Genomic DNA, 23,609 nt, shown 5'->3' with positions numbered 1-23,609 from the left:
AAATAATAAGATAATAAAGGATTATTATACTTAATTATATTTTATTTTTATAAGTTATATAAAGTTAAACTTAATTACTTTATTTATAATAAAAAATTCCATATAATTATTAATACTTTTAGGAAATTTTAATATTACCTCCTTAAGAGTAAATATTAAATTAAGGTATATATAAATTATAAAAATATTATTTATTTTATTAAAATATAATAACTTAATAGATAAAACCTATAATATATAAAATACCTCTTAGAATTTAATTATATTATTATTTATATTAAGGGATCAAAGAATAATTAAGCTAATATAATTAGCTAATAACCCGACTTAGATATAAGAAAAATTAAAATAAAAAAATAATTATTATATTTTACCTTAAAAAGATATCTTAAATAAAAGTCTATTAGGTAAGCCTAGAAGCTAATACTTTTATTAAAGTACTTTATACTTATTAAAAAATATAAATAACTAGTTATAGACTTTATTAATTATATATAAGAATATTAATAATAAAATAATAGAGTTTAGACCTATAAAGAGAAAATCTTTATCCCTAATAAAGTACTTTAAACTATCTTTAATTATTACTATTACTAAGTTATATATTATAATAGCCTAAAAGAAATAACCTAAGTTATATAGTAATATTATAATAATTATAACCTTAAAAGTAAAATATAAAGAAAAATATATTAATATAAAAAATACTATAAAAAAACCTAATTATTAGTAAAAAGATTACTAATTTATAAATAAAATAAAGCTATAAAGATATTTTATTAAATTAATATAACTATAATATTATTAAACTCGCTATCCTTAGTCTAATAATCTAGGATTAAGATAAAAAGTATTAAAATCCTTTCTTTTAACCCCCTATAGAGCTCTATAACCCTAGGGCTAGAGAAATTACCTCTAGCTAAGAATTAGGCCTCTTTTAGGTTATTAAGGTTATTAGAGAGAGCCTTATAGCTAGTTAGCTATTATTAGCTTACTTTAAAAGGTAGCTTCTTTATAGGCTCTAAGTTAAGGTAATAAAAGGTATAGACTAGAAGCTACTTTGCTATTATAGTATAATAGTCTTATATAGCCTTCTTATACTTATAGCTAAAGGGCTTCTTTATTAGCTATAAGGTATCTTATTAATTAATCTTAAAGAGAGTATTTAAAGGAATCTTATTAAAAGCTATAAGGCCTATAGCTTCTTAAATAAGCTCCTTAAAAGCCTATAAGAAAAAAAAAAAATCTAGCTTAAAGGTCTCTTTTAGAGATTCTTTAATTAAGGAAAAATTAAGAGAAAATAGCTCTCTTAAGAAATTCTTTTCCCTATTAAAGTTAACTAAATACCTTATTAATCTTAACCTTTAAAGCTAAGGATTAGGAGTAATAAAATTATTAAGCTATTTTATAGCCTTAGCCTCTTTACTTTTAATAGCTAGGGCTTAGGCCTTAAAGGTAGCCTTAGCCTCTAGAAGAAAGAGGGCTTCTTTAGAGCTATTACCTTCTAATAAGACCTTAAAGTATTTACTATAAGGCCTTTACTTAAAGAGCTATTAATAGGCTATGCCGGCTCGTTAATAGCTTTTAGTAGCTATAAAAGGCTATAAGGCTATTATCTTAGAAGGCTAGTTATCTTAGCCCTTTTATTAGACCTTATAAAAGACCTATAGGTACTCTTTAATTCGCTATAGCTTAAAGCTAATATAGAAGTAACTAAGCTTAAAGGTATAGCGGAAGCCCTATTATATAAGCTCTCTAAGTTATAAGATAAAAGGGCTTAGAGGAATAAGCTTAGGAAGCCTTAGAAGGTCTTTCTAGCCCTAAAGAAAATTAAGCCTAATAGCTTACTCTAGGGTAGGCTTAATCTCTTAGAGGGAAAGCTAATAATGCTATTAGTAGAGATATTATTAGATTTAATTAAAAAGAATTATAGTTTTATAGGTTTTATAAATTAAAATAGAAAAAGCAAAGATATAAATAAAATAATTTATAGCTATAAGGCTTATAGGTAATTAAAGTATAGGTAAAGATAGAGATTAAAAGTAAATAATTAAGAAAAATTAGAGTCTTTATAGAAAAGTAAATAAAAGAAGAAAAATAAAGGTTAAAGCTTATTAGCTAAGGAATTACTTTAATTATAGCTAATAAGGTAATTAATATAGCTAGGTAGCTAAGTTATAGCGATAATTAGGGAGTTTTAGTATAGCACTAGCTATATTAATTACCCTATTAAAATTTCTTTTAATTTTCTTTAAATATTAATAATTAATTCTAGAAAAATACTATAAGAAAAGGAATTTTATTTTTAAACTCCTCGTAGCTTAAAGTTATATATATCTTCTTTTTTATAACCTTAGCCTTAGTAAAACCCTCTTTTTTAGAAAATATCGGCTAATTAAAGAAAAAAATATTAGCTACCCTATAGTCTACTAGCATAAAAAACTTCCCCTATAGAAAAAAAATGTCGGTAGCTTAGCCGACGTTTTTCATAGGTGATAGGGTCTATTTCTATCTCTTCTTTCCCTTAATCCGAAGGGCATATTGTTTCATAGTCACAGAGGGTAGCTCTGTTCGTGTATCCCCCCATGGCATGATGGGTGGCCTCCCACCTGTCTAGTAGAAACTATATCGTAAAGGCCAAGAACTGGTCGTCGGCGTTGAAGAAGTCCATCCGCTCGGCCCTGTTGACACCCGCGGCCGCCAGCTTGCGAGCCAGCTTACTGTTGCCCCAGGACTCAAAGATGTGGCCTACATTACGGATAAAGTCCAGGAGGTCACCCATGGCGCTTGGCCCGGAGTACGCCTCGACCAGGACCGGTTCCATACCCCGGAGTTTGCACTCGATGGCTGCTGTCAGGCCACCGAAACCGGCGCCGACGAGGAAGACTCTAAGTGGCTTTTGTGACATGTTGAAGTACGTGGTATCGATCGGTTCAGGTTGAGTACAGGAGCTGTGGACATGTGGTTTCAGCGACAGCTATCTTTCGCGGTCACGATCGCTTTTCAATAAGAGAGCACTCGGTTCGATCTTCAGGCTTAGTTAACCCATCAAGGGCCAGGCTATAACTATAATAAAGAATAGATCTTAAATATAATATAATATTATAACCTAATATTAATATAATAGCCTAATTAAACTTCTATAGTAATAAAAGAGTTATACCTAGTTATATTATTATAAAAATCTAACCTCTTATAGGTATTTTAATTACTTTAATTTTTATATAAAAAATAAGAGAATTATTTATCTCTTTATCTTTTTAAGCTATAATTTCTTAATATTATATCTTTTAATATAATATTAAGAACTATAATTAATTAAGTAATTAAAGTTATTAAGTTATATAATAATATTACTATTATTTAATATAAGAATTAATATTTTTTACCTTTTAGTCCCCTCTATAAGATATATAATTTCCTTCGTAATATATAATTATTATTATTTCGGGGTATTAATATAATAAGGATTACTATAGAATAAATTATTAAGCTAGATATTTATCTTAAGCTTATAATCCTAGGTAAAGAGATATTCTTTATAACCTTAGAGTATCTAAGGGTATTATAGAGCCTTAAGTACTTTATATAATATTAAGAGCTATTATTACTTAAAAGTCTTAGGGATAAAGAGCCTAATAAGTACTTATTTATCGAGGTTATAGAGAGAAATATAGCCTAGATTAATAGCCTATTAGATATAATCTAGTAGCTAAGAGAGGCCTAGCGAGAGGAAGAATATAGGTAAAGCGGGGAAGTCAGAGGATGGGCTATAGAGGATATATTGCTAGGGCTTGGGGAGGGGATTAAGGTTTTTAAGTCATTAAGTCATAGGAGTAACTTAAGGGAAGGAAGAAGGTTTCGGTCATAAAGATAGAAAGGTTTAGGTAGTGGCTACTAGGGTGAGTTAACCTATGAGGAGTATAGGAAGGAAAATATTAGTTAGAGCTTAAATGTAATATCTCGGCGAATTGCCAAACTTGTTGGTTGGCGCACATATCATCTTTGAACATAATGGAGCACTCGGTTCAACATGGCCGAGCATCTCTCAGCTGTCCCTCTGCTAGCTCGCAAAGACCAGCCAATGAGGAGATAATGCATGGTCAGAGGCGGGGATGGACTCTAGCCCCAGATAAGCTCGAACCAACTGGAGAAACCATGAGATCCTGAGGAGGGGTAGGGCGCCGTGGTATGTATGTAGCAGGGCTTGTGGGCTCAAACGGTTACTGAGTAGGGTACTCAGTGACAGTGAGTACCTACCCATGAGTCCCCCGGGTTATTTCCCAATTTGCCAAGCCGGCCGGCCTCCTCAGGCCCAGCATCACTCCGTGGGATCCATATCATAGCAAATGACTACGTCGACGGCCATGCTCTTGAGCCTGATCTCTCTCAGCACTGAGAGCCGTACCTAGCGTCTCAACTTCGACCGTCCATCCACAATCATGGTATTCGAGGCCAAGTCTGGGTCACAGTTTCACCGCGTGCCCAAGCTGCAGGGGGGACCTGATGCCGTCTATTATGGTGAGGCCCTGTAGGAAACCAAGAGTCTTTCTCCCTGTGCTTACCATCTCTTGTTGCACAGGCGACATCCTCACCTCCAAGGCGTCTGTGAAGAACCCTCTGACTGGGTCCGTGTTCTTGCTAGATAACTGTGCTCACCCTGAACCTGCTCCCTTGTACGATCACGACGAGACTGGGCTCCGAGCCTGGACGTGCGTGGCTGATGACTTTGAGGCCAGCTGTGGCTGCAAGACGAGACGGGAGAAAAGGCCATCCTTCAAGCCGACGACACCTTTTTCATACATAGAAACAGCAGCATCACCTTTTCCACTCCTAGATTCGCAGTGACCTACAAGATTGCCGCTGGCCCGAGCCCTCGCCTGTGATGGTGGGTTCGACTTTCCCCAAGGTTGGCCTCCAAGGATGCGACTGAGCTGAGTTCTTGGCATGCAGAATTCCCAGGCAGGCACATGATGGAGAGGACTATGATTAGTAGATGAGAATGCTTGTGCACCGGTGGGCACTTGGCCTACTCAAGATACGAGGAACAACTAGATCAAAATCTGCATCTCTCCTCGATCCTGCATAATGTCCTGCCAGCGCCGAGCCTCGGCGGCAGGGCCCTGCGACGTGTCACGTTGAGCCCATACTGCCTCCAGTCCTCGCTTGCCATTGGAGCAGTTTTTTATTCCCAGGAGCTCTAGGGCGGTCCATCGTGACCGTATGTAACCGCGCTCCTCGGCATGGTCCAGCTCGGAGCCGATGATGACTAGGCACCAGCCGAGGTTTGCCCCAGGGCCCAGGGCATCAGGCACCAAGGGGAGCAGATCAAGAGATGCACGGAGCGAGAGCTGCATTTCATCGCTCAGGGTCATGCTGGGGCCATGGGCTACGCGAAACACGTAGAGATGGAGGCAGTGGCGGAAGATCTCGGCCGTGGCTACCATCCGCCGACACAGCTCCGCCTTGTCCATGGACAGCAGGGTGGAGAACCGGCAGCGGCTCTACTGGTATATGACTCCCAGGGATGGTTCAGATCCCTCCGGTATCTGCGTCTGTCGGATCTTGGTCTGCAAGGCTTCGGCACTGGCGAGCGCCTCTTGCTGTGAGAGTTTGCCGGTCGAGCGCAGCGATTCGAGCTCGGATGCAGCAAGCTGGGAATGCCGTCAGTATCTCTCCACTAGTCATGCGGATGGGCAAGGCATACCATCAGCCGTGGTAGATTAGTGGAGCAGCCGAAGAGAACGTCGATGGTGTCTCCAGCCTCGTCCAAGCCCGGCGATGTGTCCAGCCATGATTCGAGCCGTGGTATCCCTGGTTGGCCAAAGTTGAGGCTGTAGTGTGTGTCCAGCAAGCAGACCCAGGCCTTGAGGAATGGACTCAGGTCACAGCCCTGGGCTCGAGAGGTGACCCAGCCATGGATGGCGTTGTAATGGGTCTGCCAGCGATTTGAGCCGGAAAACACTTGGCACGGTTATTCAGATGAGCCTTCCTCTCACGGTCGACATGAGAGAGCGGGCCATACCTCGAAAGAGATCAGAACTCACATGGTAGCCAGGGTGTTGGGGGTGTCGATGAGCTGGGGCTGTCTGAACCTCCTCGACAGAGCCGCTGTGCTGGCCCTGAGGTATGCTCGAGACTCTGTATCTTGCACACCCTGCCAGCGGTGGTGGTGAGAGGATGCGACTGCCAGGATGCCGTTCACCAGCGCCGGCTCCTCCATGGCGAGGGGCAGCAGCTGGCGGTACCCGTTCCCATCGTAGTCAACTGCCAACGGGATCCTGGAGATGTTCTTTGCCATTTTATTAGACAGTGGCCATGTAAGATAGAGGAGGAGGGACTTGCGCAGGAAGTGCTGCATGAAAAAGCTGTCCTTCCCGTTCAGGCTGGGCCAGGGCATCCAGGCCGAGGGCGACTGCGAGTGTGTGCCAGCCAGTAGCACAGGTGACGAGCACGCGCCGGGCAACGCTCCCGGCTTGCTGGGCCGTCTTGTGCTCCTCCGAGCCCTTGGTCTCGATGCGGTATCATCCGGCAGCCGGGTCTGAGCCCCAAACCCACGGCAACGCACACCATACCTGACACAAGTATCGCAGCCTGGTTCAAGCGGTTAGGTCTCGGGTATGGGTCCGAGGAGTGAAGGACTCACGTGGCAGGCCTCCATCGCATTCTACGTGACGCCTCAGGCAAGTCCAGCAGGCCCCGTGGTCGTTTCGCTTCGAGATGGTGGCTATGTCTCGCTGCATTTCTTTCACCTTCTGCTATGGATTCGATTCGATTGGGAACACGAACTTGAGCGCGTGGGTGCGGGGAAGCTTTTCCGTTGATGATAAGGGGGTCGGCTATCCTTGGGGCAACACGTGACCGTCTATGGCGGAACCATGATAGCAAACAACCGCAGGTTTCGGAATCGTGTGACAGGGTTAATTCGTCTTAATTCTACTTTCACATTGACGACTTGACCTCTCCTGCTTCATCAGAGACTATGGCCAACTGCCAAGATTCTGCAAGTCAATGTCCACATCCACGGGGGGGCAGACCGAACTTCATTTGCTGCGGATGCCCGCGGGTGCTCCAGGTTGTCGTTCAAGATCAGCGTCAGCATCTCGGACACGTCAACACTGAACCCGTCATTCGGCACAGGCCATCCCAGAGCGCTGCCTGTCGATGTGTTGGCCGCTTCCAGCTGATCTGGCAGGGCCATGTCCAGATCCAACTGGTCCGTGTAGATCTGAATCCAAGTAGCTTCCCGGCATGGAGCTTCTCTTTCTCTCATGGGAGCCTCCGATCGGGCATAGTCGCGAGGAGTTCGTTTCTGGCGTGGTGATGGGGTAGGCGAGGGTTTCCAGGATAGAGGGACCTTGATCTTGTCCTGGATGCCCGGATAGCGGTCAAAATAGGTCAAGAAGGAATTCTCTGCGGGACAGCCCTCTGGATCCAGATAAGCAGCGGCGTCGTAAAGGTGGAAGAGCATTTCAACCTACATGGCTTGGCGTAAGTAAGAGGTCACTACAAGCAGATGCCAAACACAAGCATACCCAGTCATTGGCTGGCTTCAGGAACTGCCGCAGCGACACGACAATGGTGAAAGTGAACTTGAGGCTCTCAACCATGTTGGTCCCCGACATGGAGCCTGCGTGAAGAGGGCTGATCATGACCAGTGCGGAGAGGACACACGAAAGCCCTATCCAGAATGATTGCTTTCGATCCCGTTAGTATCAGATGGGTGGTCACGTGGATCCCTTCGAGACATACTGCAAAGAACTGACCATCTGCAATGAGCTCCCTGCAGACGAGGCAGATGGCGGCTACGCTGGCTTCGCATCGACTGATGCGCTCCCTGATGAAGAGGTCTGGGGCTGAAGGGAAATTAACCCAGTGCAGAACATGTGCCCCTTCCCGACACCCGGTCGTCTTCCGAGGGATCGGCAGAAACGTTCGGTTCGGCGAGATGATGCTGCAGTGGCTGACCAGCAGGGCGATGGAGGTTTCCGGATCCTTGGGACAGGCGTCTGATACTGCAGTTGAAAAGGGCCCAGGCCATCGTGTCATGAACCCATCAAGCTCTTCCTGGATGCATCGGAAATCCGAGTCTTTATCCCAAGGTCGGGTTTCCTGCTGTGTAAACGGCTTGCGGCACAGTTCCTGGATGCGTAGGATGATCCAAAGTCTCCTCCACACAGGCGTGTCAGACGTGGCACTTGACAGGCTGTGCTGGGGAGCTCGCTGCTGCGTCAAGTGCAGATCAGGGTTCCCAATACACATGATTGCTCTTGCCACGGCGAGGTACTGAGATACAACAGCCAGGGCCTCGGCGTCGCTATCAAGAGCCTGCCCTGCGCTATTCAGCTGAACAAGGGCCTCGGTCATTGCTTGCGAGGACGGGTTAGTGACAGAGCAACCAAGGTTTTCAGGGCACCTCACCAATATCCGACCAGGCCCTGCCCCCGGATCCCGAGTTGATGGCATGCTCTATCAGGAAGCAGCATAGACGAAGGTCGGAGATGCTGAGGCCCTGTCTTGCCTGCTGCTCAAAACAAGACCCGAGGTTGCTGGTCTCGCTTGGTCGTGTGAGGATGTGTACCGAGAACCTGGCGTTGCAGGCGCACATGGCGAGAAGCAAACGTCGAGGGAGATTTCCAGAGGCCAATCCTCGCGCGAACTCCTCAATAGGCAAGACCCGGTGGAGGAAACCGCTTGTTCGCCTCCAATGTAGCTCCAGGAGATGACAAACAAGGCCCAGCTGCGCCTTGTCCGAGCTACGTCCTAGTTATAAGCCGTCGTCTTGGAATCAAGAGACACTCTACCCACGGATTATTTGCCGACTTACCCTCAAACAAGACACGTTCCATATCGGATTAGCTCAGCGGCACTGGCGGAGCATCGTGCTCATCTTCAGACTCGTCGTCTTGGACCGGCTCGACATCGATAGCCGCATCAGCCTCGGACATGACAGAGTTGGACCTCACGGCCGGGGGCCCCAAAGGTGGCGTGTTGGGTGCATCCGACTAACTCAGCTGCGCGCCAGTTGGTTCTCGGGCCTAGGGACGAGGCCCTCGTCGACCGCGGCCTGACTTGTCGATCCAGCATTGTCTCCTGTTGGCAGCACAGTACTGACAGCGCACAATGCCAGAGCATTTGATCTGTCGGCGTGAGCATCAGCGGCACCAGGATATACACGGGAAGTGTCGACATACCCTCCGTTTACGGCATCCTTCACAGGCCATCGTGACCTTCCTCCGAGTCGAGATATGCCCTTGAGGTTGTGGCATGGTCTGGTGTCGCTTCCGATGCCGCCGTCAACTCGTGTCAACCCGCGCAAAGCGAGGCTCGGTCGATGCTGACTAGGGTCGGCGGAGCCCATGGTTGACAAGAGGACGGTTGGCCGCAGGCGGTCAATCACGGATTTTTCCCCAGGACCAAGCTTATCCGCACTGGCCAGAGGGGTCTCTCGTGTGTTAGTAGGTCGGTAGGTACATATGTCAGGTCTGTGAATCGTCTGCTGTCCATCACGACTACATCTGATTACCGCTCCTTCTACGACAACATGGCCAAGAAGACCAGCGAGGGTTTCACCTGGACACCATCGACGGGCTTGACCGATGGTCTCCCGACTGCGGGAGTGGTCAACTCTCCCCGGCGCATCAAGCTAGTTCAGGACGCGGTTTGCGATGTCATCGTCATCGGAGCCGGATACGCTGGTCTCGTTGCCAGCCGAGATCTCTCTACTCAAGGTAGCGTCTCTCTGTGCCCATCAGCCAGCGAGCACAAAGTTGTTGACCGTTTCGACAGGCAAGAAGTCATTGCTGCTGGAGGGCCGAGACCGGCTCGGCGGCAGAACGTGGAACGCTTCTATCGACGGGTTCAACTATGAGATGGGAGGCACCTGGGTGCACTGGCAGATGCCTCACATCTACCGCGAGGTCTCTCTCTACGGCCTGGAGAACGACTGGGTGGTTAGGCAGAATCCAGGATCTCGCGTCGATTACTCGACTCTCTGCACCTAGAAGGAGCAGCTTCAACTGACGCACGATGATGAGGTGGGTGTTGCATCTCCGGTTCCTCGTCTCGTCCATGCACTGACTCGATCAACCAGACGACCATATACTCGCGCGTCCTTGGCTTGTTCTGCAACGCCGACGGCGACCACCTGCGTCATTCCTGGAAATACGCCTTTGGCACCGATCAGTCGCCGGAGCGGGTAGCCAAGCTGGACAAGATGTCGTGCCAAGATCGCTTGGATGAGATCAGAGCTCAGCTCTCCAGCAACGAGCTGGCCATGCTGGTGGCCATCCTCCAGCAGATGGGCGGTGCCGAGGTTGGCAAGATAGGCTACTTTTCTGTTATCCACTGGTGGGTTCTGGGTGGGCATTCCGTCCTCGGGCTTAACCACATGGCCCTGCACACCCGCCTCGGCAGTGGCAACAGCACTCTTCACCGCCGCATCTTTGACCACGCCGTCTCTACTGGCCAACTATCATATAGCTTCTCTACTCCGGTGGCGAGCATCCGAGAGGCGGACGGTGTCGTCACTGTTCAGTCACGCCAAGGCCAAGCCTGGCGTGCCAAAGCCGTCATCTGCACCGTTCCTCTCAACGTCTTGACTTCGATCCAGTTTGAGCCTCCTCTGCCGTCGGCCAAGGTCAAGGCAGCTCGCCAGGGCCAGGTCAACAACTGCAACAAGATTCATTTCGACGTCAAAGGACCTGACCTGCCATGGACCTCGCTCGCGTCTCCCGGCAAAGGGCTCGTCTCTGCGTTTGGGGATGGCCTCACTCCCGCCCACAATACCGGCGTGGTGGCCTTTGGACCTGACCCAGATGCGCACAACGGCATCCGCCTTCGGGACCTCTGCTCTGTCCAAGCTGGTCTGATGCACCTGGCACCTGAGGAGCGCGGAGAGGTTGTTGTAGAACGGATTGTAAGTGTTTCCGCCGTGCATGACTGACGAGTTGCTCCAGGTCAGCCACGATTGGAACGAGGATGAATTCGCCCGGGGGTCGTGGTGTATCGCACCGCCAGAGTTTGTGACGAAATATCTCAAAGCCCTGCAGAGGCCACACGGAAGCCTGGTTTGCCAATGCTGACTGGTCCGACGGCTGGCGCGGCTGGATCGACGGAGCGGTGCAGATTGGTACTCAAGCCGCTCATCAGATTGTACAGGACCAGCGTAGGTTCGAGGAGAAGCCCGAGGGAACTAGGCCTCTCCATCATGTGAGGCACAAGGGTGGACGCCAATCTTCCAAGCTCTAGTCGTTTGGACTCGCTTGGTCAATACATGTACATAGCAACCCTGGTGTTTTAGATCAACAATAACAAAGAACACGATCTGTTTTAGAAGCAAAATGCTACATTATGAATTGCTTTACTATTATTACCCATCATAAAGCCGTCTATGACATTCAGAGCCCTACGGTTATCCATCCTCAACAACGGAACCTCGTCAGACTACAACCTGTACCTCCCGTCCACCAAGAACGACTGACGAGGATGGCCAGTTTTCACCAAGTATCCGTACTTCTTCTGGGTTCCGAAGTCATTCATTTCGAGGAAGCCTGTGAATCCAATCACAGTTTGATCCGCATTTCCCCCTCGTTCCCCAAGGGGTGGAAACTACCCCGCCTAAAGGAATCCTAAGCGGACTATCGTCTAACTGGCTCGATAAGGAGGCAAGGGAGGTTATGATAAGACCAACTTGAGTCGTGCAGCTTTCGTGGCCAAACCTATTCCTCTCTAGTGGGTTCCTAGCAAGACAATGAATGACATGAGGCACAATGACCTGTTGCCCCTGGGTCTTGCCAGTGGTATCTTATCAAGAGCCTCTTGGCAAGCGGCTACCCTATGTCTATCAACCAAGTTCTTGCCTGGCTATCTTGATCCTCTAACCCATCAAACTGTCTCCGACTCTCGACTGACTCCCTCATGGGGTCACGACTAGCGGATGGCGGCTGACAACTTGCTGTACCTGTGGGCCACATCTTAGCACTGCTCTTCACAGACTGCAGGCGTAGTAATGCAATCTTCAGACGAATTAAACCATGTAAATAATAGAAAGCCTGAAATGACCACACCACAGACCTGAGGAGAGGAGATTGGAATAGATTTTCTGGACACCTTTAGACTTGTCATCCACCACCCCCAACGTCAACGTGCTTATCCGTGGTCATGCGCCTCCTTTCACTAGACGCGCACATGTCATCACGAAGCTAGGATCCAACCCCGCACGACTCGTTTTTACTTCGTTTTTACTCTTAATACAGAATTTGACGCAACCCTTCATCATGGACAAACTTCCCTACGCACTCATTTCGCTCATTGTCTCGTGTCTCCTGGAGGATGATGAAGGAAACCGAAAGCCTTGGTCAAAACCACCACCTATCGTCCTGTATGCGTCCATCTCCCGCTCATGGCAGGACGCCGTTGAGATGCACACCTTTTCCCAGGTGAAGGTGCGTAGCGACGAGTTTTCTCGCTTCGAGACAGCCTTTTGCCACATGCGCCGGCGGCGAGCTGTCTCTACAATTGACTATGATATTGTGCTACCGCCGTACAGTCAGGCACGGTGCTGGAAGTTTGAGCGACCACATGAGCATGCAGAAAACATGGCCGTCTTCTCACGGGCCGTCCATGCCCTCATCAGCAGCCTTCACGCGTGGCAAACCGACGAGGAAGCCGTCAATGGCGCTGGCGCTGCAGGGAGTGGCTGTCGGCCAATACAGCTGAATGTGAGGGCAGAATCGCGGCTTGATAGCAGCAGTCTTCAACGCCAGGGAATAGGTCTCTACCGTATGGGTGGCCACTTCCTCGACTTCACTGAGCCATGTTCTGTTCTTCCCAAAGTTCGAAGGGTTTCTGAGCTGAGCATCAGAGGAGTACTCAGACCACTGCATCCCAACGCGGCCTTCAGGATTATTTCGGCTTTCCCAAGTTTGGAGTATATTTGCATAGACTTGCTTGAACCGGATGCGGTACAACAAGGTATGCAAAGACAACATCGCTCTGGTAAGTCGGTTCTATCATGCCAGTCATATCCCAGCTTTGCATTCCAGTCCTAACTCCAAACGTCAGCCCTCACGCAGCACATCTCGTCAATGAACACGATGAGCTTCTCCTCGCTAAGAACGCTCTACCTTAACTGGGACTCATGTGAACCGCTGAATCATAGTTTTACACCAAACAACCTTGACGGCCCTGGACAGGGTTCAATAGACACCCTCAGCACGGCTCTGCATAACATATCACAGTCACTCCCTATCGCCGAGCTCTACTTGTATGGTCCCTTCAGAATATCCCCGGAACTCTTTTGGCCCAATGATTCGCCAGCTCCTGATTCTCCTCCACACTGGCCAGCATTACAGTGCCTCACAGTCAACGCAAGTATTGTCGCCTCTGACGGCATTTACTACTATACGGGGACACCAGGAACTCCAGAGTCAGAAAACGACGATCTATGGTGGCCCGACAACTCCAGAGCGGATGGCGAGGTGGACAATTCCGGCTACGCCAGCGATGATTCCCGGGTGCGCGACCCGTTTGACCGGCAAAACATACGTAGGAACAACGGCACATCGCCCCTCAATGACTGGCGATCGGAATTAGACCCAAGTCAATTCAACCCCCTGGTGCTCGCTCTGTCGCGGGCTATCTGCTGCATGCCGGTGCTGGGCGAGCTGGACTTTTACATGGGTATGTCGGACATTCAAGGACCCTCTGGAATTGTCCTTAATGGCGAGGCCGAGTGGGATGTGGCGCCGGTGCTGGCGGGAAATAGAGAGATTGAGCACATTAAGCGAAGGTGTTGGAAGGCCGAGATCGGATGCAAAGCCAAGTGGGAGCCTCCAGGGGAAGTGCTCGAACTTTGGCGTCGTTTCGTTGGGCCAGGTGGCGATATCACGGTTAACAAGCGATCTATGTAGTAGGCTTTTGGAAAGCTAACTCTGGCTATGGCTTTGGTGTTTTTATTTACCCTTAGACACTTGAGAGTTCAAACCGTAATGTCAAGTTGTCATAAGTAATCAGACATCCTAATAGGTTCCTCTGTGATCCGTTGTTTGTTGAAGACATGCACGTCGAGCTTTGTGGTCTGGATTTCGATACACTTGAACAAGCACAAGCTTGTCCAGTGTTGAGTGCGCGAGATAACGCTGCGACAAGCTCCATCCGCGACGGTGTTGCACGGCCACCTGCAATTCGGGCCTGAGCACATTGAGGTCAACACGAACTTCCAACCTTCTAGCCAACATTCAACAATAAAGAATGGCGCGGCCTTACCGGAAATCGGCACTCTACATCTTTCGACTCTCATCAAGCATGATGTGCCGTATCGACTCAAGACATTGATTAAAGCCTATGGGTCTTGGGACCCCTGTGAGTGCCTGCTTATTGGCCTGACGAGAACTTTTGGAGACCTTACCTGCGATGACTCTGGGATAGCCAATGAGGAAATACAAAAGAGACTTGCAAGGGTATCAAAACCCATCGGCCCTAATCAACATTGAGTCGATACGGTATTAGGAAACAATAATTTCCACTAGCTCTTTACATAGCGTCGCTTGAGCCAATAGTCAAAAGCCCGCCTATGGGACGGAGCGCTGTGGCTTGGAGCTAACGTCTGCCCCTATCTCCGAATCCAATGTTATCATCGCCTCAGGGTTAGAAGCCCCCGGGTGATTTCTGCTTAATTAACAACTCTCGCCAGTTTTCTTTCATTCATCTGTCAAGCAACTGTCTATTCTTACCCTTTTCCAGCCACTCTTTATCCGTACATGCATCTCATTTCTGCAGCCATGCGCTCGTTCCCCTGCCTTGTGGCAGCCGCCCTCTTGCTTGGCAGCACCTCTGCCTCTGCCGGCCCGTGCCAGCCACAGTCTTGGACTACATTGATCTCGACCACGGACACGGTGGCTATCTCGTCGAGTACAACAGCTTTATCCAGCACCAGTGTTACCGAATCCGTCTCGGAAACCAGCGCCACAAGCACCAAAGCTATCAGTTCATCTATTTCGGAAACAAGCACAGCGTCTACCACCATAGTCACCTCTTCTACAGAGACCTCAGCTATTCCTGGCACAACCACGTCTGATTTTACCACCATAACCACCACCACCAGCCAGGCACCCATTCCAACAGTCAGCCAAACATTTGAAGTCAAAGCCGCCCAATCCGACAACACAGCCGTCAATGGTGCCGTCCTCCACGTCACCAACAACCCCAGCTACGCACTCTATCTCATCTCACCGCCTCGGACTTCGGGCTCGGTCCTGCCCGGTGCCTTCTCCATCGAGGAAGGCACATCGCGGTTGATGGTGGGAGAGTGGTATGTCTACACCAACGCACCTGATCCCTACAGCATGTACGCAGGTCCCGCATCCAGCGTTGGGCCGAACCAGGCCTATATCAGTTGCACGAAGCCTGAGTTGGTGGGTGAGGCCCTTCAGTGTTCCTCTGCCACTGCTGGCCCCATCTACTTTTCAGTCAGCTCGACAGCTACAGGCTCTACAAATATCATGCCTTGGAAAGTCGGCTCTGTTCATGCTGGCTACAGTGCTGTCAACTTGGTTGCCGGTTAGTGTGGGGTTGGCTGGAATGGAAGGGCCTGTTGATGAGGGCAAGTTAGGCATGTTGACAAGTCCTGAATTACTTTCTGCTCAAGCCATAGAATAATACCTAATTTAGATCCAGCTTCCAAGCAAGTCACCTCGGAAACATCCAGGGTTGTTCAGTGTTGCTATAGTTAACTGAAATAAAGAACGAGAAGTATTTATAGTTGTATCTCAAAGTGAACATGAAGAAATACTATTTCTAATTCCATCAGCCATGGTCATAGCACTCCTTAATAGTCTAGTCCACCCTTGAGTGGTTCGGTATCCTGTCAAAAGATAATAAACAAGAATAATCAGTGAGAAGCCAACAAAAAAAAACTGGTATAGTTCATGCTGCTCGCAGTAACAGGTAGCTGGGCATACCAGTTTTATTTTGTTGGCTTCTCACTGATTAACTCAGTAAAGCAAAGCTTTACAATCGAGATAAAGCCATGCCTAGTCTCTGCCAGAACCTGCACATCCAAATTCGCCAAAGCCCGAGGCCGTTCCAACCGCGTTGCCTACACATTTCTTCTGAAAGACACCCGTGCGAAACCTCGCAGTCCACTCACGTCCATCGTCACCAAGGCCATAGTCAAAATGCCAAGTCCCGGGAAGCAGTGCGCAGCCCTTGAGTTCGTTTTTGAGCGACTCACCATAATCGGAGCTTGCCCAGCCATGGCCCCATACCCAATAATCGTTGAAAGCCAACTTATACGTGCCGTCACAGCCCGCCTGCTTGCCGTAATGTGCGGCTGAACGTAAAGAGCCCGAGCCACATTGTATGTAGCGCCCCCAACAGTTGTTGAGCCCCCACCCTTGTAATTGGCTGCGTTGTTATCGGTCGAGAGACACCCATCCACAGCCTCCATGAGGTACTTGACGCAGTCCTGTTCGTTGTAATTGGAGTTGAGACCTTCTTCTGTGCTGAGCGAGAGAGTGACTTCGTTCGGAGTGCCTGTGTTGTAAATGCTCGAGACAGAGGCAGACTGTCCTTGCAAACCACGTCGCACCCCAACATCGGGACAGAATGTATCCTTAATGAGACTTGTGACGTCGTCACCCTCAACATAAACGTTTTCTCCCAAGCCATTGCATTCAATGACCTTCCTCGGGTTGTTTTCCTCCGTAACGCCATTCCAGAGAACGCGGACGCCTTCTACTCGCTCCCAACTTGCTTGATCGGATTGAAGATAAGCCTTGAGGTTCTTGACCAGATTACCGTCGCTGGTATCAAAGGGCACAGTATCGTATGACAGAAGATTGGCAATCTCGCCGGCGACCAAAGGCTGAGCTGCATAGTTGGCATTAGCTCGTAGGATACAACCCGCTGGCTCCTATCCACTTACCAAATGATGTGCCCGCGTCCTCCTTTGGAACATTTCCCCCTTTCGGCATGCAAAGAACATCTTCGCCCAGGGCGTGAATAGTCACATGAGGGCCACCCTTGGAAAACCAGGACCTCTGACCTTGAGAATTGACGGAACCAACAACGATCAGCGGAAGATCGGGCCCTTCCATTAGTCCTGGATATTCATCCACATCCGCTCCGTCTGACAATTCCGACTCATCGTTCGACTCATCGTCCGACTCATCGTCATCGTTCCCTGAATTGCACACAAAAGGGATATCCTCGGCAAACAGCTTCTCGAAAACATTCCGAAAGTCGATCACGTCGTCATCGTCCCACTCGTCGGTGGGAAAGGATAAGGCGGTGGAGACGACGCTCCTCTTGTGTCGTTCAGGATGGTCACCGATGTCCTTGAGAATCAGTTCTAGCGCTTCCTGAAACTCTTGGTGATTGATGTCGTGGAGCCTGACGACGACAAGGGTGGCCTGCTTAGACGCGCCAAACTGGGTTCCGAGTGCTTTACCAGCGGTGCAAGTACCATGTGAAGGCATGTCTTCGTCATCATCCACCCAAGGTTCGTCGTGGTTCTCAATCGCCTTCTTGGTAAGAAGATGCTGTGAAGCAACATTTGGAAATTCCTTGACCCGTTAGAAATCAAAATATCCAGATAGATGAAGATGTTAGCTTACTCTGCTTTGTGCCTTGAAAGCAACACCTGTCTCAATATGGTATACAAAGCTTCCTGACCCACCATGGCTTTCATACACATAGTTTTTGAGGTCTCTCAATTCTGGGATTGTACTGTACGTAGACAGCTATTAGCGTAGGAAGTACGAGCTGGCGAAATATCTCCCTTAGCATACCTGGGCTGACTGACGGCAACCAATTCAGTAGCAGCGGCCCTTTGCGTCTCATATGTGATGTCTCGCTTCTTCATTGGACCTCGTAGATTCGGGGATTCGTGAGGCTTTGAGAGCGTCGGGGTCATACGACCTCGTTTCCCTTTATGAACTCGACTCACAACGCTTACTCCGTCGAGCATTTTGACTTCGGCCACCTGTTCATCGGTCATGGTTGCCCACCACTTGCGGATTTTGCCATCCCACATGGACTCGGTAAGCTGACTATCGAGAAGGGCTTTGAGAATGATGCCAGTTGCGTTACATTGGTCAACATTCTCCCAGTTGATGGGACGAATCACGTAACTGCCCTCGACGAATAACCTTTTTCCTTTCGGCGTGCTTATGTCCTGGACAGGGAATTCAACATTGATGACGCGCACAATGTCCTGGTGGTCCTTCAACTTCGCAATCTGGCTCGATGTAGCCCTGAACTTCATCGAAATCAGCTCGTCGTCTGCATCTGACCAAGGAGAGATGTAGTCATGTTCGATAGTTGATTTGACGAGGTCGACAACTGTTGAGGTATCGATACCCTTCTGCACAAACACCTTGTGAAGAGATTTCCCCTCTTCAGTGGCACTATCGATCGCACGACTCATGTTAGCGGTGGTTGATCCCGGAAAGAGGACCAAAATGAAGTAAATGAAAAGAACATGAAGCAATCTCATGTTGATCAATGAGTTTAGGAAGTTATCTGAGTGTTTTTTGATTTGAATTATCAACCAACTCTCTCAGGATACCCCACCAGCGCAATTATATAGTGATCAGCTTTCACACTGAGGCAAACGTACCTCGACTGCCCCTCAGACATGGTAGAACGAATCTGATCCGAATTGCCGATGGTTCTTTGGTTGCTAAGATGATGTGTTTTCACAAGAAAGACGAAGACCGGAGATTTGTGAATCCTCGGCAGTTGTGCGAAAAAATAAGGGCCGAAACGCAACTGTTTAACCTTGGAATTAGCCAACCTTTGTCCAACTCATGTGGCCCCCCCGCTTCATTTATATCGTCATCGATAGGGCTTAGCCATTTGCCTTCTCGGGTGTTCCTCGGTCAGTCATAAAGTAACGTTGTCTTTCTGCGGCCTGAGAAGAAGTTAAGTTGCCTCGGTAATGGTAAATGTTAACTTTGAGACTGTCGTGGGCACTCGCCGAGGACGTTTTCCATCTGAGCGAAATGAGTGTATACAAACGAAGAAGGGTCCTCATCTAACTCTAGCTAGAGTAAAGGGAAGGCCAATTTACGTCAGAGATGATTCGCATCGCTACAGTAAAGGAGACGCTTGCCGCATCAATCGAAAAGAACACCCTGTTCAGCTCATTTATTCGAGACAATACCCGACACATCACGTTCATCTTCCGCAGCCTCGAAGCTGAACACACTGAAACTTGTACCGTAGAAGGTTTTCTCGACATAATGGGTCATAGCCTGGTAACGACAAACATCATAAGAAAGAGGTCGGACCCGGCATGTGCCCACTGAAGTAGGTTCTGTGGTGGTTAATTTGGCGAGCTGCTACGTGTTACTGAACCCGTCCTTGAATAGGTAAACAATCACTTCCATTTAGATTCGCTGAAGTCGGGAAATACGCCTTGTGATCAGCTAGTATAACGGGAATGGGGGTTACATGTGAGAATATGACTGTCGGCTGACAGAGAAATTTAAAGTGCCATAAGTGCCGAATAGTACACGGCTGGGCATGGCTTGGATGATGTTACAAGAGTAGCGCGTGTTCAACACTTGGACCAGCGGCACTTGATCCATTGGACAGAATTTGAACCTTTTCGCTAGCTCTCGAGAATTCCCTCACAGCTGTCGTTTCAAATGAATCTACCTACCTGTATGATTAGATTGTCTAGCACGCAGGGGAGACTAAGACATCTCGCTGTTCCCGAAACGGTTAGTAAAGAAGTAAAGGAGCATTTGATCTCTATCTGTCTCGTACTCGATATACGGGTAACCCCTATATATGCATAGGTGGCTCAACGCGACCGCAAGGCTATTTGCGACCGTGGATCGTAAGCTTCACGGCGCAGCGCATGCAACACCATCACCACATCGGACATATCCAGGTAGTCCACACAGCTTTACTGGACCATCTCACGCTGAAAAAATCACTACAATCGCGACCATGTTGCCAAGAAAAAAAGCCCAATCCAAGCTCAAGAGCCTGTTTACCTTGTCGTGAAAAGCATCTCAGATGCGACGGGCAAACACCAATCTGCCATCGTTGCGCGAGTACAGGCCTTACATGCATCTTCGTTCAATCGCGCAGGGGTCGCCGAGGAGGATCATCGCAGGTCAATCGAGCTACATCGTCGACAACACTATTGCCAACACCTGTGGTTGCGGGTCTTTGCGAGCAGCAAGAAATGACCGACTCATCAGTGTCAGATTCTCAATTGCAGAATTCACTCAGTCAGCAGACAAATAGTCAAAGCGAGGATACTATCTCAATCCCACAAATCGACAATGGCGATGCCAACGACCACTATCTGATCAGGCTGTACTACAAATACATTCACCCGGCGCATCCTTTCCTCTTGCCCCAGAGGATATACCAAGAGAACCCAAATGTCTTCCCAAACCATCTCAAGCGTGCTATATGCTTTATTTCAAGTCATCACTCGGCTTCCGACACGGAGCAGCTTCGCGATGCCAGCAATACCGTGTTTAGCCCTGGTATTACCAACGACGGATTCAAGGTCCAGTCGCTTATCCTTGTCACCCTTGCTTCATATGCTCGCTTCGAGAGAGACCGTGGCAATCAGGCTCTCAGCACAGCGATTGATATTGCCCATCAGATTGGCCTAAACTCAGATGCTTTTCATCAAGATCACGAGCCTCTGTTTCGTGAGAGTTGGAGACGGACATGGTGGGAGTTATACACTATCAGCGGACTCATCTCGCTCATTAGTGGTACCAACATCAGACTATCCCAGCCAGTTTCAATGACACTTCCATGTGACACCGAAGCTTACGACATGTGTCAGGTACCTCGCATGGGCGATGTCAAAGAGATGCAGCAAAGATTCCGACTTGAAGCACCCGCCCAATGGTCTTCATTCGCTTACAAAATCGAGTCCATGTGCATTCTATCTATGGTTCTGGATGCAAATAGCAAAGGGTGCTCTTCCACAAAACAGTTGGCAGAAGCCGCCATCTCGAGCTGGTTGCTATCACTACCAGAGGAGAAGCAGGATAGCCTCCAACCAGATGGTGAAGTCGACGAAGTCATGTCCTGTGCGTTGATGATTATACACCTCGCAGGGATATGTCTTCACCTTCCACAATCACCCCTGGCGCATGTCGGCGACTTTAGAACAGTCTGTGGCAACCATCTTGGCCAAGCTATCTCTGAATATCCAAAAGTTCACAAGGTCGCTGCTCTAAGATCCGCCAAGGCCCTGGCGAGATTATTAACATTTCATCCAAGCGTGAAAACGCTCTCTCCATGCTTTTCCTGCGCGATAGCTTTCTCCTCCGCCGTGTTACTCGCCGAGTATTCGACACAAACATCTCCCAAGCCACTATACTTAGGAGAGAATTTACAGCTGCAGTTAAGCGCTCTCCAATCGGTAGGCCAGACCTGGCCAATCGCACGTGTTGTCAGAAGTCAAATCGCAGGATTTGCAAGAGACGTGATGGACAAGGCTCCGCCTAGCAACTATACCGATGCTACCACAGAGCTGGCACCAATTATGTTGGACGATCAATGGTTTCAGGATCTTTTGAACGAAAATGCCATGTTACCGGAGGAGATGCAGGATGGTCAAAGCTGATCTGAACCCCGCCGCTTCCCAATTAGTTGTGGAATGGCAACGGTGCTCGTCACCTGATTGATGTATGAATATCTTTGTAATCCCATCGTGACTCACTCATAGCGCTATATCAGAATGATAAATGAAGAAAATGAAGAATAAATAGTACAAAATTGCTGTGTAAGCGGTTGTACAGGACGCGAGCTTACCTAGTTGTCGTGTCGCTAATCCTTTGTCACATCGCTTCACTGCCAGGCGGTTCCCATGTTGTGGGATCCCTGAAAGGGTTTTCCCGGTGACCCGGGGACTTGGTCTTCAAAGTTATACAGTAACACTGTACAGGATATTGTCGGTCGCTGCATCGTAATCGATGATGACCTTGTTCAGTCGCTCATCTGCGCTTGTTCCGGAAATACAGATCTGGTTCTGTCAAAAGTCACATCGCAGGATTTGGCCTATGTTATCTTCACCTCTGGCAGTACGGGTGATCCGAAGGGTATAATGATAGAACATCGAGCCTTTGCGTCCTGTGCCCTCAGGTTTGGGTCTACCCTCGGCATCAACAGCGATACTCGCTCTCTTCAATTCGGCTCTCACGCCTTTGGTGCGTGTATTCTCGAAATCATGACGACTCTGATTTACGGTGGCTGCGTCTGTATTCCATCTGACGACGATCGCATGAGCAATGTTCCAGCCTTTATCAACCGGTCCAAAATCAACTGGATGATGGCGACGCCCTCTTACATGGGTACGTTCCAGCCAGAGGACGTCCCTGGGTTACAGACTTTGGTGCTTGTTGGAGAGCAGATGTCTCCATCAGTCAACGCCATTTGGGCCTCTCAAGTTCAGCTCTTGGATGGTTATGGCCAGAGCGGGAGCTCGTCTATTTGCTTTGTTGGTAGTATTAGCCCGTTAGGCGCAGATCCAAACAATATCGGTCTCGCAGTTGGTGCTCATTCATGGATCATCGACCCCAGTGACCCCAATCGGCTTGTGCCAATCGGCGCGATTGGCGAGCTGGTCATTGAGAGTCCAGGCATCGCACGCGACTACATCATTCCTCCTTCAACAGAGAAGTCGCCATTTTTTGGAACAGCACCTGCTTGGTATCCTTCGAAACAACTACCTGAAGGATTGAGATTCTACAGGACAGGAGATCTCGCACGCTACGCATCCGATGGCACCGTTGTTTGTCTCGGTCGCATGGACTCACAGGTCAAGATCAGAGGACAGCGTGTTGAGCTGGGTGCAGTGGAGACTCACCTGCGCCAACAAATGCCCGACGATATGTCCATCGTGGTTGAAGCTGTTAAGCCGTCGGACTCGCCTATTAGCACGGTTCTCGTCGCCTTCTTAATACCTTATATACAAAGCGGACGAGACATATCCCCTAGCTAACCCCGATTAGGCCTAGTCTACTTATATAAATATCCTCTAGCTAACCCGAATTAGGCTTAGTTTACTTATATAAAGTATCCTCTAGTAACCTCTAATTAACCCTAATTTAATATAATAGTATAATCTAGATTATACTTAATTTATATTTTATTATTTTACTTCTCTATAATTTACCCTATAGAGAGATAAATACGCTAATAAAATAAAGAAAAAAGGGAGCTATTTTATAATATAGGGTAAGAACTTATAGCTAGCTTAATAAGAGAGATATAAGCTAAAAAAAATATATATATAATAAAGAATTTAAATTATGCCTAATTTATATTTTATTATCTTATTCCTTTATAGCTTACCTTATAAGAAGGTAATTTAATTAAAGAAAGAAAAAAAAATAAAAAGCTATATTATAATATAAAGTAAGTCTATATAAGAAGTATATTAAGAGAGATATAAGCTAATAAAAATAAATCTAAATCGATCCTGTCCATCGTCACCGTCTCCCAGTACCTGTTCTCCTCCCTGTGGAACTTTACCCCAAGCCCCGGGAATCGACCCAGCCGCTTCATCCTTGGGGTAGCCGCCGGCTGTATCACAGGGGTCATCCTGACGTGTGTCATCG

The 23,609-nt window shown here is 47.9% G+C and overlaps 7 protein-coding genes across 7 annotated transcripts; 5 read left to right on the top strand and 2 right to left on the bottom strand.

Moving 5' to 3' along the window:
* Positions 1-5,504: 5,504 nt before the first annotated feature.
* NECHADRAFT_88893 (uncharacterized protein) lies at positions 5,505-8,608 on the bottom strand (the record flags this gene model as incomplete). The annotated part of the gene is made up of 8 exons (XM_003047124.1): positions 5,505-5,654; positions 5,708-5,834; positions 6,048-6,575; positions 6,647-6,865; positions 7,038-7,477; positions 7,536-7,697; positions 7,753-8,369; positions 8,422-8,608. 8 exons carry the CDS (start codon positions 8,606-8,608, stop codon positions 5,505-5,507), a joined length of 2,430 nt encoding a protein of 809 aa, XP_003047170.1.
* A 936-nt stretch (positions 8,609-9,544) lies between these two features.
* On the top strand, positions 9,545-11,250 carry NECHADRAFT_98226 (uncharacterized protein; the record flags this gene model as incomplete). The annotated part of the gene is made up of 7 exons (XM_003047129.1): positions 9,545-9,731; positions 9,790-9,977; positions 10,008-10,037; positions 10,094-10,918; positions 10,959-11,024; positions 11,054-11,154; positions 11,199-11,250. The coding sequence occupies 7 exons, from the start codon at positions 9,545-9,547 to the stop codon at positions 11,248-11,250; spliced, it is 1,449 nt and encodes a 482-aa protein (XP_003047175.1).
* A 1,028-nt stretch (positions 11,251-12,278) lies between these two features.
* Positions 12,279-13,913, top strand: NECHADRAFT_55641 (uncharacterized protein; the record flags this gene model as incomplete). Its single annotated transcript, XM_003047128.1, has 3 exons — positions 12,279-12,671; positions 12,717-13,007; positions 13,077-13,913. The coding sequence occupies 3 exons, from the start codon at positions 12,279-12,281 to the stop codon at positions 13,911-13,913; spliced, it is 1,521 nt and encodes a 506-aa protein (XP_003047174.1).
* An 870-nt stretch (positions 13,914-14,783) lies between these two features.
* Positions 14,784-15,734, top strand: NECHADRAFT_88890 (uncharacterized protein; the record flags this gene model as incomplete). The annotated part of the gene is made up of 2 exons (XM_003047127.1): positions 14,784-15,561; positions 15,679-15,734. The coding sequence occupies 2 exons, from the start codon at positions 14,784-14,786 to the stop codon at positions 15,732-15,734; spliced, it is 834 nt and encodes a 277-aa protein (XP_003047173.1).
* A 300-nt stretch (positions 15,735-16,034) lies between these two features.
* NECHADRAFT_88889 (uncharacterized protein) lies at positions 16,035-18,642 on the bottom strand (the record flags this gene model as incomplete). Its single annotated transcript, XM_003047123.1, has 6 exons — positions 16,035-16,208; positions 16,307-16,872; positions 16,928-17,543; positions 17,619-17,730; positions 17,793-18,494; positions 18,623-18,642. 6 exons carry the CDS (start codon positions 18,640-18,642, stop codon positions 16,035-16,037), a joined length of 2,190 nt encoding a protein of 729 aa, XP_003047169.1.
* A 1,228-nt stretch (positions 18,643-19,870) lies between these two features.
* Positions 19,871-21,613, top strand: NECHADRAFT_55638 (uncharacterized protein; the record flags this gene model as incomplete). Its single annotated transcript, XM_003047126.1, has 1 exon — positions 19,871-21,613. The coding sequence occupies one exon, from the start codon at positions 19,871-19,873 to the stop codon at positions 21,611-21,613; it is 1,743 nt and encodes a 580-aa protein (XP_003047172.1).
* Positions 21,614-21,962: 349 nt separating this feature from the next.
* On the top strand, positions 21,963-22,990 carry NhNPS14 (uncharacterized protein; the record flags this gene model as incomplete). The annotated part of the gene is made up of 2 exons (XM_003047125.1): positions 21,963-21,995; positions 22,040-22,990. 2 exons carry the CDS (start codon positions 21,963-21,965, stop codon positions 22,988-22,990), a joined length of 984 nt encoding a protein of 327 aa, XP_003047171.1.
* Between the last annotated feature and the right edge of the window lie 619 nt (positions 22,991-23,609).

The sequence above is a fragment of the Fusarium vanettenii genome, assembly GCF_000151355.1.
Source record: "Fusarium vanettenii 77-13-4 unplaced genomic scaffold NECHAsca_16_unmapped, whole genome shotgun sequence".
Taxonomy (NCBI): domain Eukaryota; kingdom Fungi; phylum Ascomycota; class Sordariomycetes; order Hypocreales; family Nectriaceae; genus Fusarium; species Fusarium vanettenii.
Note: the sequence above shows the minus strand (reverse complement) of the source record. Positions and strands in the feature narration are given on the sequence as shown.